The sequence below is a fragment of the Vanacampus margaritifer genome, chromosome 10 (assembly GCF_051991255.1).
Source record: "Vanacampus margaritifer isolate UIUO_Vmar chromosome 10, RoL_Vmar_1.0, whole genome shotgun sequence".
NCBI classification, from domain to species: domain Eukaryota; kingdom Metazoa; phylum Chordata; class Actinopteri; order Syngnathiformes; family Syngnathidae; genus Vanacampus; species Vanacampus margaritifer.
The window spans coordinates 11,017,896-11,033,417 of NC_135441.1; the positions used below are offsets into that span (position 1 = coordinate 11,017,896).

A 15,522-nucleotide genomic window follows, 5' to 3' on the forward strand; every position below is an offset into this window, starting at 1 on the left:
TTTCTGTGCGTAAAAGAGCTTATCAGTGAGACCCCAAATTTTTTTAATTGAATTAATAATTAAGATTTACTCAGTTCACGTGCTTAATTTTATTTTTCATTTCAATTTGTTTTCAAAAAATTTTCTGCACTTTGATTAATTTATTATAAATGAATCCTAAATTTGAGGTAAACTGTATTTTATTTTGTAATTTGAGTCTATTGCAGAGTGACTGTTTTGCTTTTTTTCAAAACTAAAAGGGCTTTCTTTAAAATGATCTGTCAATGTTTATTAGAGGCGGCACGGTGGCTGACAGAGGACGTGAGATCGAGTCCGGGCTTCGGCCTTCCTGGGTGGAGTTTGCATGTTCTCCCCGTGCCTTCAGTTTCCTAAAAAATTCCGAAATACATGCATGGTAGGTTAATAGAAGTGTTAAACTGTCCCTTGGTGAGATTGTGAGCGTGTATGGTTCTTTGTATTCATTTCAGCAAATTTTTTAACAGTACTAAGATGTATTGGGTTAAGAATTCAGTATAATTATGTAAAGTTTAAAAAAAAAAAACGTTAATACAATTACTATTTGTTTCATATTGGTAACCATTTCATGTTATTAAGATTTACTAAATAGGCAATGGCTATAACCTAATTACAATAACTAAATCTTACTACATTACCCTAAGAAACTTTATAATTACATTTAGTCAGAGTTACTTAATATTTTCCTACATGTAATCTTTAGTTGCATCATGTAAATGTTACTTAATTCTGGTGAGTGTGATATACAGTACTTGATATTGAGCAGTAGAATTTACTTAATTGGAGTGAGTGCAAATACTTGCGAGAATTTTTTTTGTTGGTTGGTTTTTACAGTGTAGGCAAACAAACACAGGAATGATGTTTTCTTTCTTTTGTTTTCTTTTTCTTTTTCTTTTTTTTCATAAACACAAGTAATGTTAATAAAAAGTGAAACCCAGAACATACAGAATAACTCATGTTAGTGTTTTGATTCTAGTAACTGTTGTTAATACAACTACAACTGTTGTTCGAGATGGGAAACACAGTTCAAATAACAATCACGGCTTTGGCCACCAGGGGGCTTTATTTGCACATGAAGCCTCACAAACTGAACTTTTTTGTGAACCAATTGGATGGAAAGCTTTGAGTGTTCAAAAAGCTTCATCTGCCCATCACTTTGTTTCTCGTGCTTCCTGGGTTCATTTTTGCCATGACGTTTTGTTGCTACGTTTCTTTTCGGCTTTTACCAGCTTTGCTGAGATTCAACGTTATTACTTTCTTGTATTTTTTCCAGCGTTGTGCTTTAGGATCCCTGTTGAACACTCAATAAATCCAGTGCTGTTTTTGCTGTGAATTGTGCTTTTGGGTCCTTTTTGCTTCCCTGTCAGTAGTTTAGAAGTGTTTGGATGATTGACTCACAGAAGGTTGCAAAACACCAATATGAAGTCCAAGAAGTGCTCAATTTGATCACATGTCTGAACTTGATCTGCCAGTCAAGATAAATATTCCCTAATGGTGTAGTCAGTTGTCTGCTTTCACGCTAATGGAGCATGCTTTTGAAAATGGAAGGCAGCAAGGTCTGCAAACAAGCAGCAACTGCCAAAATGGCTGCTGTTTTAACACCATTAAGATACACGTGTGTTTTTAAAATGAGAAATTAAGTTTTGTGTGCAGTGGGGGAGGAAAGTTAATGTAAAGAAGAAAAGTAAAACCTTGAATTTTCACAAAGCAGTAGCACATCTGAAATCTACAGCTACTAGTGTATTCATGGTCATAAAGAACACCATTAATGGATACTCATAATTGGAGCATGATTTTTAATGAATAAAACCTCACAGGTGCACTCAGCAAGGTCTGTTTGCTATAAAGAGGCCTTCCATTAACACAGGCATGTTTATCCTCTTCAAGCTAATGGATACTTATTTCTACATTCATTCAACTATTAGCCTCCTTTGCAGTGGATCTTTAATTCATTGACTTTAGTGCATATATATTAATAGAATACATTTCAGAATGAAAGAAAAAGGCCTACATTTGGAGGAGGCTAAGAAAGAAAATAAGAAGATTCAATATAAGAAGGACTCGATATTCAAAGTCATGAACTTGAAATAATAAAGCGTATGCCTTTCACACCTTGCCTATGAGCAAATGTGATATTTATCATTATGATCTACTACTCGGCCCAATGATTTGCATCTTCATATCAAATCAGCAGACCAAACATGTATCATGACGACTATTAACCTGTGTGTGTGTTGTTGAATTTTAGATGCGGAGTGATCCATTTTGTCCCTCAGCGATCATAACTTCAGGATTTATGTATCAATGTAAATGTAACGGTTTATGCAGACTTCTTTAATGACTTTTGTGTATTGTCGGCATTATTAAACTGTGCAAATGCAATTTTGAATTATGTTACACTGCTGTACAAATTCAGACCATGATTGTTACTTTTAATCTCAATCCACTCAGTGGTATGTTCCAATTATTTACTTCATGACATTTTTAAACGGCTCTTGAATGGCTGGCCAGAAGAAAAAAAAGTAATTGTGGTGGTGTGATTTATTTTAGGCATAGGCTATTTGTTTACATTTAAATGTTTACCAGTATCATATGAATTTAAATATTAGTCAAAGACAACACAAGTAAACCCAAAATGCAGTTTAACAATTTATAATATTGAATATGTCTTTTGTTTTTACCTTTGTCAATTAATATAATAAAGAAGCCTTTGGGGTTGATTTTTAAATGTATTAATTCAGTATTACCTGTACAGCATGGCTGCTAACTGCAAAATGGGAAGTTGAACAATCGTCTGGGAGTTGTAGTCCTTTCACTGTGTGTCACCTTGAAGTGACGTCATCCAAAAAGTGCCACTGGATGACGTAGCTCGTTAACGATGGCCGTGCGCTTGCGTTTGGTATGGCTTCCCAGCTTTTATCACTGAACTCAGCCCGCATCTTTTTTTTTCTTTTTTTTTCCTTTTTTTTTTCTGGAGAGCAATGATGATGACATGTCAAATTGGTAAAATTACCGAATGAACAATACTGAGCTCTCCAGAAAAAAAACTCAGCTCGCATCTAACTTCACAAGCAGTTTTATGTACATATTGTACTTAAAAGTTTGTGAACTGTTATACAGACCTTGTATTTCAGTAGTGGATGGTAGTTTTTTTAAATAATATTTGTGTTGAGTTTCTACAATAAAGTACTTATCTGATTTTGGTTTAAAAAAAAAAATCGACAGAGCACCTTAACTCATTCACTGCCATTGACAGCTACAGACGTAAAAAAATAATTTTAACTATTTATTTTAGTTTAAAAAAAATCCACTTTTGCTAACAAGAGTATGAAAACCTAGGGGGGAAAAAACATTGCAAATTTAGAACAGAAATAAAATTTGTGATTAATCGTTAGTTAACTAGTGAAGTCGTGATTAATTACTGTACAATTAAAAATTTGTATCGCCTGATGGCCCTAATTTAAAAAAAATATTCAAATAAGGGGCATTTAATCGTAATCAATCGCAAGATCATTTTATATCTGTTCTAAATGTAAAATGTTAAAAATTCTAGGTTTTCATAGTTCACATGAATTTTTGACGTCTATAGTCGTCAATGGCAGTGAATGAGTTAATGTGCGCCTAAGGTGCGACGCAGTGTGCAGTTTGAAAATCTGCAAATGCTGTTGTGTGACTTTGATAAGCGCTCTGCTTAACTGACTGTTGGAGCATTTCCCGTGCCGCTGACACATTACTTATATACAGGAAAGGCCAAAGGAAAATACAGAAATATCACACATAATTGAAACTGTGCCTTTTAATCCAGCGAGTTTTATGGTCGCGAAATTACAAGTAGGCCTACTATTGCACAAAATGTTGTTGTTTTTTCAAACTAAAACCAATTCCAGAACTGATTAAAAAATAAACTACAATGAAATGAAAGCTAACAAACTCATTCTGACAACTAATTTAAAACTAACTGCATTTAAAAAGCAAAACTCATAATAAAAACTAAGTATAATTAAATTTTAATAAAGCAAATCACCAAAAGTGTATTTTAGGTTCACTTAGGTTATCTTGGTCCGACGGATTTCCGTTGCAGTTTGTAAACACAACATTCAAAACTGACGCTGAGGAAGCCAAAGACCAGTCCACCAATCAGGAGCAAGAGCTCACACAGCCAAATTTGCATATGTACACAAGACACAGGAGACAAACTCCATTCATCTGCAGACCAGGGAAATTGTTCGAACTATATATATGGTTGAGAGCTACAGTATATACCTTAAAAAGAATTTCAAAGGGGCCAAATAGTTTTTCATGGTACTGTACAGCATCCATTCATTCTCTAAATGGACCACCATATACGGTTTGTCCTCCTTAAAGGTCACAGGTGAGCTTCAGGCAGCCAACTCCAGCTGTCTTTGGGTAAGAAGTTAGGTGCACCCTGGACTGGGCGCACGCATATTCATATCTAAGGACAATTTGGAGTCCTCAAATAACCTAATTTGCTGATTTTTAAAAGGTCGGGAAAGCCAGAATACTAGAAGAAATCCAGTAGATAGATAAATAGAAGCACACATAACCCTGTACGTATACAGGCTTTCATGGGCTTAATTCCTTCAGGGACAAAAAACATAAAACTATATAAAATAAATCCAGCATGTGTGATGTTTTCAGTTCATTTATTTGTTTATACAGCAACTCTCTACTGTTTGAGGTGAATAGTTCATGAAATATTGCACAATAAAAATATATGAATCATTTCCCACTAAGGTGAAGTTAATAGCCTACAGAGAGAAGCAATTAGCCCCAAAAGCAGATTTAATGTGTATTGGATACATTCCATGAGGAAAACGGTGAAGTTTTCTGGGACTTAAGTGGAAAGTGAGCTTGTTCTTCTTGATTCTCACACACAAACGCACATTCACGTACACACAGTTGAGACCAACCCTGGTGCAAGGTAGCTGAGCTAAGCTTTTTCACACGCACGCCCACACTCCATCTCTCTAATGTAATTGTGTATGTCACCAATGTTAACAGAAAGGCACGGTGACCTGTCAGGCTATGAGCCCATAGTGGTAATGTGATTAGCAGTGTATGAATTATAATGAGAGTGTGACAAAGACAGAGTGGCTGGAGGAGAAGGGGCAGCTGCATATGTCAAAAAGGAGGCAGCAGGTAAACACTAACGTAATTGTCATTAGATCAATGTGATCGTGGTAAGAGATCACTGCTCGGGATGATAAATATTGATCGGATGAAACCAGTGAGGCGCATTTCCAGGCTGACACAAGACAGGCACGGCCACAGTGACCCACTGCTTTATATTCATACAAACAACATGAAACTGAAGCTGAACTGCTGAGAGCCAAACACACCAGACAAAATGCTCCTAAAATTTGATGACAAACCTGGCGCGAACTGCAAAGTTCATACATTTAAGCCCGTATGAGAAAACATGGATTATATTTTTCCGTGTGGAGGCAGTCACATTTTGGTGAAAACTTGTCTATGTGTTGCAAAATGCCTGCTGCATAGGCCTATCGCCAAACACAAATACTGTACCACCCCTTCCATATCGACATCTTCGCTGAGCAAACAAGTGCCGTAATCGAAAGCTAATACTGTTAGCTAAAGCTAATTTGTTTTTAAAAGAACAGTAAAATGTTTTTGTTTTTTTATGTAACTAAGTTAGAATACAAGTTACTTTAATAGTTATCTTCAGTAGTGTTATTGAAACTAGATTAAAAAAATTGTGGACAGCACAGTGTGCAACAAACCTTGATATTTTTGTTTTTCGCTGACACAAGTCCAAAATAGTGACTGTATTTCCGTCTTGAAAATGAATGGTGCTACGACTGGTTAATTTAATCCTTCCCACATCAGCAATCGTTTCAATGTGACAATTTAATTTTTTTTGTGCTAAAAGCCTTCACCCCTACCAAATTGACAACTTTGCTGAGCAAACAAGTGCCTTTTGCGTAATCGAAAGCTAATACTGTTAGCTAAAGCTAATTTGTTTTTTAAAAAAAAACCATTAAAATGTTTTTTTTGTTTTTTTTATGTAACTAAGTTAGAATACAAGTTACTTTAATATTTATCTTCAGTAGTGTTATTGAAGCTAGAATTTTTATTTTTTTTTGTGGACAGCACAGTGTGCAACAGAGCTTGATATTTTTATTTTTCACTGACACAAGTCCAAAATAGTGACTGTATTTTCGACTTGAAAATGAATGGTGCCACGACTGGTTAATTTAATCCTTCCCACATCAGCAATCGTTTCAATGTGACAATTTCATTTTTTTTGGTGCTTAAAGTCTTCACCCCTACCACATTGACAACTTTGCTGAGCAAACAAGTGCCTTTTGCGTAATCGAAAGCTAATACTGTTAGCTAAAGCTAATTTGTTTTTAAAAAAACATTAAAATGTTTTGTTTTTTTATGTAACTAAGTTAGAATACAAGTTACTTTAATAGTTATCTTCAGTAGTGTTATTGAAACTAGATAAAAAAAATTGTGGACAGCACAGTGTGCAACAAACCTTGACATTTTTGTTTTTTGCTGACACAAGTCCAAAATAGTGACCGTATTTCCGTCTTGATAATGAATGGTGCCACGACTGGTTAATTTCAACCTTCCCACATCAGCAATCGTTTCAATGAGACAATTTCATTTTTTTGTGCTAAAAGCCTTCACCCCTACCACATTGACAACTTCACTGAACAAAAAAATTGCCTTTTGCATTATCGAAAGCTAATACTCCTTGGTAAAGCTAATTTCTGCATCCCACAAAGCTCAAGGCCAGGGTTGCCTCAGTTACCTTGAAAAAGTAGCTTGGTTATTTTACTGATTACTTGCTTTTAAAAGTACAGTAAAATGATTATTTTATGTAACTAATTGAATTACAAGTTACTTTAATAGTTACATTTATGAGTGTTATTAAAGTGTTATTGAAGCTAGAAAACAATTTGTCGACAGCACATCGTGCAACAAACCGTAATATTTTTGTTTTTAGCTGACAAGTCAAAATAGTGACTGTATTTCCAGCTTGAAAATGAACGGTGCCACGTCTGGTTAATTTAATCGTTCCCACATCAGCGATCGTTTCAATGAGACAATTTCAATTTGTGTGCTAAAATGAATTTCTTATGTGAAATTTACATTTTTTTACAAACACTCGACTAGTGGTTAGCAAGTCTGCGTCACAGTTGAGAGGTCATAGGTTAAAGTTTCAACTCGGGTCCTCATGCGTGGCGTTTGCTTGATTTTACTGTGGGTTCTCTGCCTTCCGACCACAATCCGACAACATGTAGTTTAACACAATGGTTGCTTGTCTGTGTCTCTTGCGACTGGGTGGTGACCACTGCAGTCCAGGGTGTAACCCTCCTCACATCTAAAGATAGCTGGAGTAGCTCACCCGTGACCCAGTGAGTACAATCCGTATAGAAATGGCTGGTTGGGTGCGCTTGCTTTTAAATCATTTTGCTGTCTAGTGTCATGTTGTGTATGGATTTGCAGCACCTTTGAACTCTAAGCTCATTTGGCATGGTCACAAGTACAATCTAAGAATAACACACTGGAATAGACCTCACTTCTTTTTTCTCTTAAAAGTGTATTATTTTCTTTCAAATATATTCAATAAATCAGTTAGAATCAAACAACCAAGAGTAATTACAATTACACGATTAACACAAATCCTGCATGCACACGTTAATATAAATTGAACAGAACCTAATTGCAGCAATTATATTCTTATGCACAATGATAAAATGTGCCGCTAAGCATGCTGGGACTCCCAGCATCATCTTTCCAAGGCTGTACTTTACAGCATGCCTAATAGCATTTTGTAAAATAGTGTTAGGAATTGCATGTTTATTGATAACAGCTGTTGTTATTCCCTGTGGCATTGTGTGTGTTTTACCATCCTATTACGTGACCAACATTTTGGCAGAGTGGTGGAGGTGCTGGTGGGGGCGTGGGGGTGAATCACTTTCTCCTGCATGGAAATAATGCAATCTGGTTGAAATTATTGACCTTGTAAAGCACGTTTTCTGCAAACGTGCACATGCGGAGAAGATACGCCACCATGCATGTCCCCTGGTACTCCTAAAGACGAGAGGCTGTCATCTGAATCCTCATACAAATGACCACGTTTAACAGGTCATGCCTTTATGCTTTAGCTGCACATCAGGTAGCACATATCATTTTGGGGTGCGAGGGTGTATTGCCGCCGTACATCTCACACATGCTAAAATCCACTACTCAAGTAGTCTAGATGATCTGTGGTCACAGCAACATTAATATATACAGGCTACTATTGGCCTGAAACACTATGCAGCATCATTAAAAAAAAAAAAAAAACTTTTAATGCTAAAGGTACGACTGGTACATGTACAACAACAAAACAAGTATTCATCAGGATTGGGAAATCCATGTCCTAAAAGTAAAAACCCTGAAACCGTTTGGCTTTAGCCACAGGTGCTTCTACTCAACTGGCAGTTAAATTAGCTCGTCTCCACCTGTTGAGTAGAAGCACCTGTGGCTAAATGGTAAAGCCAAACGGTTTCAGGGTTTTTACTTTTAGGACATGGATACCCCAATCATACTGTATACTATCTTTAACAGGACAGCAGCTCTCGAGCCAAGTTATTTTACTCAACGAAAATTAAAAATAAAATAAAAAGAATTAATAATGAAATAAAATAAAAATGCTTTTAAAAAAAATAAATAAAACTGAAATAACATTTTACGTTTACTATAATTATAGCGAAAATGTCCTTAGTTTTAGTCTTTGTTAATTAAATTAATGCATGAGCTTTTGGGAATGATTTTAAAAGTGATATTAGCTAGATTTATTTTGATATTAACTGGAATAAGGACGCTTGAAAGTGTGTCATGCAGAAGTGACTTCATCTAGCAGCAGCCAATAGAAAAGTATCTTCAGATGGCGTCGCTCCTAGGAGACAATTTTGCATACTTAAAAGCTCACCTCCTTTTTCATTTAACTCAGACGAAATGCAACACTAGGTAAGAAATTAATTACTTTGTTTTTTTTTTTCATTTTACCATGGTGTTTTTAAATATATTATACAATTTTTTTGGAATAAAAATAATCCTAAAACAAACTAAACTAAACTATAAGTATTTATTAAACAACTAAACGTAATCAAAACTAACAGAACCACCCCGGAAACTAATTAAAACTAACTAAATTTAAAAACAAAAATCAAACCTAATTAATATGAAAATTCCAAAACTATAATAACCCTGCTCTTGAGGACCACCTGGAGGAGTGAAAAAATTCAATAATTGCAAGTGGTTCATGAACCTTCGTTTTCCCATCACAAGGGCAAAGCATCACAGTAATTGAGTAATATCTCCAAGTTCAACAATGAGGTGTCAAAATTGACTATTTTGTACTGTACAAATTTGTTTTATTTATATAAAATCACAGAAGCAGAGAAACTGAAGAATGCAAAATGTGCAAAGCTATCATTGCAACACTGTATTGTACCGTCATACATCCTAGGACAGTCTCAACTGCTGGGTCAGGACAGGTAGGAAAACAATAAACCAATCCTTGGTTTACGACAGTACCTTCATATTAGTCAGTGCTTTTTGTTTAGTTGTTGTATATTCATGTCTTTTTTTTATCCAAATACTGTATTTACTATGATTTACCGTTGTTTGTGTGTATGTTTAATATGAGTGACATACATATTTTCAAAGGCAATATTTCAAACAATACATTTTTACAAACACACATTCTGTGGAACATCAGGTAGAGCGGAAACACTTTTGTACTGAATTATAACAGATGGCACGTGCGCACAAAATGAGTTCACATGTTTACAAGGTGACAAAGTGCTTTGGAAATGTCACTGTTAACGCAACACCTGTGGAGAAAACTTCTAGAAAAACAAGTTCAACACTCATTATCAAAATTCCTGGAGGAAGCAGCGTGTAAAATTCAGTGAATAATTTTCAACTAATTAAAGCGGTTTATCAAGAGTGCATGCTGTTGGAAATTTGACCTTGTGGCTGCCTCGCAAAAAAGTGCTGAATTACAACTGAATTAAGACACGGTTTGATCTTTGAAGCTCAAATATTAATAAAGATGGCTCATGTTGAAAGTTTAACCGTAGATTACATCTATTTTGAAAAAAAAAAAGTCAATATTTTTCCCTTCTCTGGCTTTTATTGCCTGTGTGCACTCTGTCATCATGCGTTACTTCCACTCATCTTCACTCCCGCTGTGAGGTAGAGGAGTTGGAGCTTCATCCTCATCTGTACACTCACAGTCTGGACAGGAAAGAAAGCAATGAATCACATCACTGAACACTCTCAAATAATTGACATAACTTAGCAAACTTACAGGAGACATGTTCTTCATCTTCCTCATCATCATGCTGTGCTGCTCATAGTCACGATAGACGTTGTTGTCCTCACCGGGGTCGTCTACTAGCATGTACAGCTCTCCAGCATGGACATCAGACACGTTGATCTTTAGAAATTGACGATAGTGGCAAATGTCAACCACATAAAGACAGAGGATCAGTCATCCTGCAGACAAGCTTTAAAGAAAGATGGAGTTAATGTTGTGTGCTTATATCGAAGAGTGAATTCCTACTTGATATGTTTTGGGGTCAAAGCCCAGCCACAGAGTGAATCGGTAGTCGTAGGCGCGCAGAGAGTAGCCCATCACCTTTATGTCTTTGAGGTCAGGAAGGTCCGAGTTCTCCTAACAGATGATGACAAACATGACACCGTAGACTTGAAGCAGACATCGATCGGTACAGTGAACATTTTAGGACATCGTATGTCCGGTGCACATAAAAAACTCAAGCGGCATCACAATGATAGTACCTGTGGTGTGTCAGCAGGCCGCGGATACTGGCTGAAAGAAACGGCCTCCTCATTAATTTTTTTCTTTTTAGGTTTGAACTCATGTGCAAAGTTCATTCCCTCTGTACACAGCTGCTCCTGAAGAAAGAAGAAATGTCAACGCTCATCCACATCTTGTTAGATCATTCTTAAAAAACTTTCATGCCTTGAGTATTCATAGGCCTATCATAGTTCTAATGTGAACACAAAACAGCATCAAGACATCCAGCTGTTTACACCAGAATTATTTTTCAGACAATCAACTTCTCTGTGTGCGTATTGGTAATTTTCACCACATGAGCAAGAACACAAACTGGTTTGGTTGAGGGATTTTTTGTTTTTATGAGAAGCTTTCAACACTGGCCTGTTACCTTCAGTACATTTACTGGTGCAATGTGGATTATATTGCTGCAATTACAGTTGGCTTACACTCTTATTTCAACAATTAGTCAGTGCAGCTAATCATTCTCGCACTGTTATGCTATACAACATTTATGTATTTAACAATATTAAGAACAGGAATTAATATTAAGAATCAAAGTCTCTGCTGATAGCATTACAAAAAAAATCTTATTTTATTTTGTTCTAGCCAATTAATAATAAAAAATATATAATGCATCAGATTTATATAGCGCTTTTCTAGACACTCAAAGATGCTTTACGATGGAATGAATACATTATTCATGCACTCACACATTCACATAGTGGTAGCGGTAAGCTACTTAAGTAGCCACAGCTTTAACAGGCAAACATGTCATTGATGACATGCATGCAACATATGTAATAAAAACTGTTTGTACATTATATATTAAAAAGGAAAACCCCAGCCTTGTACACAAATTAAAAAACATGGAGTTGAACTCCCCTTTGTGACTTAAACAGCTTGTGTGTTTTGTCCATTCATTGACACACTAGCAATCGAGTTCATCCCAAAGGTGTTTGATGGTCTTGAGTTTCCAGCCATTCCTTTATGGATTGTGTATTGTGCACTGAGGCACAGTAATGATGGAACAGATAAGATCCTACCGTCTTATAACATTATACTCCCAAATGATTACATTTTAAGGGTAAGTAATGGTCTTAAAAAATAAATTCCATAAATGTAGGAGTATTTAGGATGTGTATGATCAGCCACTTTTTTTTTTTTTAATGCAATCACTGAATACTAAAACATTTATTTTGCTGCTTCATCTTGGCCGCATTTTGGTCAGAGTGAAAGATTTACTAACATGGCAAGCATGGTTCTAAATGATTTTTTTTATTAGTTTGTAGGGGGGAAAAAAATGTAAAAGGAGTTATTTATAGCATCATGATAAATACCTGGAAAGAAACATCAGGACAGGGAGCAGGTGCTTTCAGGCCAGCCAAGTGAGAGACGGTTGGAAAAACAGCCACGAGCTCCACCACATTTTCCACAACTTTATCAGCTGGAAATGACATGACTAAATCAATTTCAAGAAGCTTCAAATTGAGGAAATTATTTATGACTAAAAAAAAAACATGTTTTGAGAAAAATGGGTTCTTACTCTTGAAGATGAACTCTGATTGACTAAATACATCTAAAAGGGGAAAGGTAGATTCTTTCAGCCCCCTGTAAGATGTGGGAGGTTCAGGGACATAAAATATAAGAGGGACATGTGTTGCCACGTCAAAGTTGGAGTATTTTGCCCATTCACCATGCTCACCTAGTGACCAACCTGAAACAAAATGGGAATGAGAACACGAAAAGTGTCCAAGAAATAAGTAAAGATTTTACTTTGACAGTTTTCTTTCAATTGAATACGGTATAATAACTTTTAGGTGGGCTGTACGTTTTTGCATCAAAATATCTTGAGAAGTATTCACCTAAACCAAAATAGCATCATTACTGTTACAACACTGCCCTCTGGTGGCTAGCATTTAATAGCCGCACCTAAATGTGTTCACGCCCATTATACAAAAACATTGCTGAATACGCACTAAAAAACAAATCTCCTGTGAAAGCAATGACCTGGCATGTTTTAACTACAACATCCCACACAAATCATTTTCCAAAGCACGAGTCATGACTAACCATGATCGGAGGTGAAAACCACTATTGTGCTCTGAGCCAGCCCCAGGGCATCGAGGGCACTGAGCAGCCGTCCAACCTGGGCATCCATGTAGGACACAGCAGCATAGTAGTGCTGGCGGATACGCAGCTAGAAGACAACATATTAAAAGGAAAGACAAAAGGTCGATTATGCTAATGAATTTAGTTTTTTTTAAGTTCGAGGAGTAAAATTCATACTTGAAAGTCTTTAGGAATCGGTCCATAAGGAAAGCTGATATTGAGTTTGTGGACATCATCTCGCTTCCTAATGTCGATCCAAGGATTGTAGGCCACAGGGGGAAGGCCTTTCGGAACATCCGGGTCAGGGGCTAAAGTCATTCGGTCTATAGGATAGAGGCGCAAATACTCCTGGAATACAAAAGTCAGAGCACTAACAAAAACATATACTGTATCAGTGTGACTCAAAGTCTAAATGTTGACATACTTTGTATTGTTTTGTTTTTGTGACCATGGCGTGTACCGTCACATCTTGCCATCGGTGGAGTGTGGTTTTTCCACATTACAGTTTCTTTCCTCATCATTACATTCAAATTGCTATACTGCATTAACATTCGTTAATACCATTAAACTTGCGTACAAAAGTATGCTATAAAATTTTTTTAATATTCATCTTTTGATGTTCCAACTAAATGTTTTTAGTCTATTGTTGCAATACACTTTTGGAGGTGAGTTTGTATGTTAATTGGTTGTATTAAAAACATCATGCAGTCAATGTCCCAACAAGTGGATCAACTTCATTGCATACTTGTGGTATCCGGAAGGGAATGTGCGGTTTGTGAAAGCCCACAGCCAGGAAGAAAGGATTGTCATCATTGGTCCGAGTCTTCAGAAGTCTCACCGCCTCATCTACGCTCTCCATGTCTGGCAACGTTCCTCCAGGCTGCTCTGTGACATTCACGGCACACAACAGGTTGGCATGCAGGTGACCATCCTCTCCTTTACACATCTGAAAACAAAGCAACAAATTTACTTCAGGATGTATCTGAAATGCTCTTTAACCTTTGCAGGTGAACTTAATTTGACCTTTGAACTTTTGAGTGCACACCTAACTGTTCACTACTCCACTCAAGTACTCTTTGCACAACTTGTTGTTCTCGAAGGTTCACAACGTTTGATCAGTGAATCATTTTCAAAGACAGACATTTTTAGGCCTTTTTGTGACTCTTCCTGTCTCTCTGCATCTCTATTCATTGAAGCTGTAAATGTTATTGTGTATTTTAGGTTCATCCTGTAGCCTATATTTGTATTGCCTCAGTTTGTGAAATTACTATCAGTGTGGTCTAGTCCCAACAAAGACAGTGTGGCTACACAGGTTTAGTAATGTCCTATAAAGTTTTGTTCTTGCCTGTACTGTACCTTTTCTTTCTCAAATCGAAATGAAGCAGGATGGTATGCAGGGATGGACCAGCTGTAAGGATAGTCATCAGTGTGGTTTGAGGCAATGCCTGCAGACAAATACAGCAAAACCATTGTTCCCAACATTCAATTGGAAGCAGGATGACAAAGCAGATTGTCCAAAATTGCAGCACATGAGAAGAAAATTGCCAATAAATGCAGTATGTCATTAATTCAATTTACCTGGGTGAAAAACTTTGCCCACAGACATGGTAGCATAACCTTGTGATTTAAAATACTGTGGAAGAGTGGTGTAGTTTCCAGAGTGCACTCTCCAGTAGGATTTAAAATCATACAACCTGGTTGTATCCGGTCTGCGACTTGTTAACATGGATGTTCGACTAGGTGCACACACAGCTTGCTGCAAACAACAACAGGCAGAAACACATTCAAATGTGCAAGCAAAGACCACAGTATGTGCTCGCGTCACATTTTAAAATGTATTAAAATACCAAAGTTAGCTACCTGTGCAAATGCGTTGAGAAAAACATGACTTTTGGATGCCAATTGGTCAATGTTAGGAGATTTTACTGTTACGTCTCCATAACAGCCCAAAGATGTCCTCAGGTCGTCAGCTATGATGAAAAGAACATTTCGTCTGTCTATATGCAAAGAAAAAAAAATGTTAGACAAACATCAACTGAAATTATGAAAACTGAGCTTTAAACTTGAACTGTAAAATGTGAAGAGGAAGTAATAAATCTGTGCAAGCAAACTAGAATCGAAACTAACGCTGAACTATTTTATAACTTAGTCCAGCGACAAAGTGGATAACAAGCATCTAATTATCACGAATCACTGCTAAATAAGATTAAACACTTGACTTGAAGTAATAAAAATGACAATTGAGCCCTTGTTCTTGTTGTTAACACGTGTTCTTTAGTATTACAATATATAATTTTCAAAACTTTGAAGGTTTACCTTGTCTCGCAATCACTACAAGCGCGTGAAGGACGACGATTAGACATTTATGGGCAGTAATGTTAATATGCATGTTGCTTTCTACGCCCAGCTAGCACCCTTAGTCATCTACATAAATTAACGTAAAATAGATTTTGCATCCCTGCTCCAAAGCTTCAGTCGCCTCCAAACATCATCACATAAATAACATATAAGTGCTCTTCCTATTTAATAGCTTCCGATTAAAGTCTGAA

General features: G+C 36.5%; 1 protein-coding gene across 3 annotated transcripts; it reads right to left on the reverse strand.

The window, feature by feature from the left end:
- Positions 1-9,311: 9,311 nt before the first annotated feature.
- On the reverse strand, positions 9,312-15,490 carry ids (iduronate 2-sulfatase). Of its 3 annotated transcripts, XM_077578972.1 has the most exons (13): positions 15,290-15,488; positions 14,834-14,970; positions 14,552-14,729; positions 14,330-14,418; positions 13,719-13,919; positions 13,151-13,321; positions 12,935-13,061; positions 12,408-12,578; positions 12,202-12,308; positions 10,864-10,980; positions 10,628-10,738; positions 10,373-10,501; positions 9,312-10,299 (listed from the first exon to the last, which is right to left on the reverse strand). In XM_077578972.1, exons 1-13 carry the CDS (start codon positions 15,360-15,362, stop codon positions 10,219-10,221), a joined length of 1,692 nt encoding a protein of 563 aa, XP_077435098.1. In that variant the 5' UTR covers positions 15,363-15,488; the 3' UTR covers positions 9,312-10,218. The 3 variants fall into 3 exon arrangements, with proteins under 3 accessions (XP_077435098.1, XP_077435100.1, XP_077435101.1); XM_077578974.1 differs by lacking the exon at positions 9,312-10,299 and having other exon boundaries at positions 10,453-10,571; positions 10,703-10,738; XM_077578975.1 differs by lacking the exons at positions 9,312-10,299; positions 10,373-10,501; positions 10,628-10,738; ... (1 more) ...; positions 12,202-12,308; positions 12,408-12,578 and having other exon boundaries at positions 12,930-13,061; positions 15,290-15,490.
- Positions 15,491-15,522: the final 32 nt, after the last annotated feature.

Excerpts from the sequence above, each read along its gene's own strand:
- ids (XM_077578972.1), bottom strand. The coding sequence starts at position 15,362 with ATGCATATTAACATTACTGCCCATAAATGTCTAATCGTCGTCCTTCAC. Across the intron at positions 14,971-15,289 it reads TGTAGTGATTGCGAGACAAG|ACAGACGAAATGTTCTTTTC; the intron begins GTAAACCTTCAA and ends CTTTGCATATAG. Across the intron at positions 10,300-10,372 it reads AGATGAAGAACATGTCTCCT|ACTGTGAGTGTACAGATGAG; the intron begins GTAAGTTTGCTA and ends TTTCCTGTCCAG.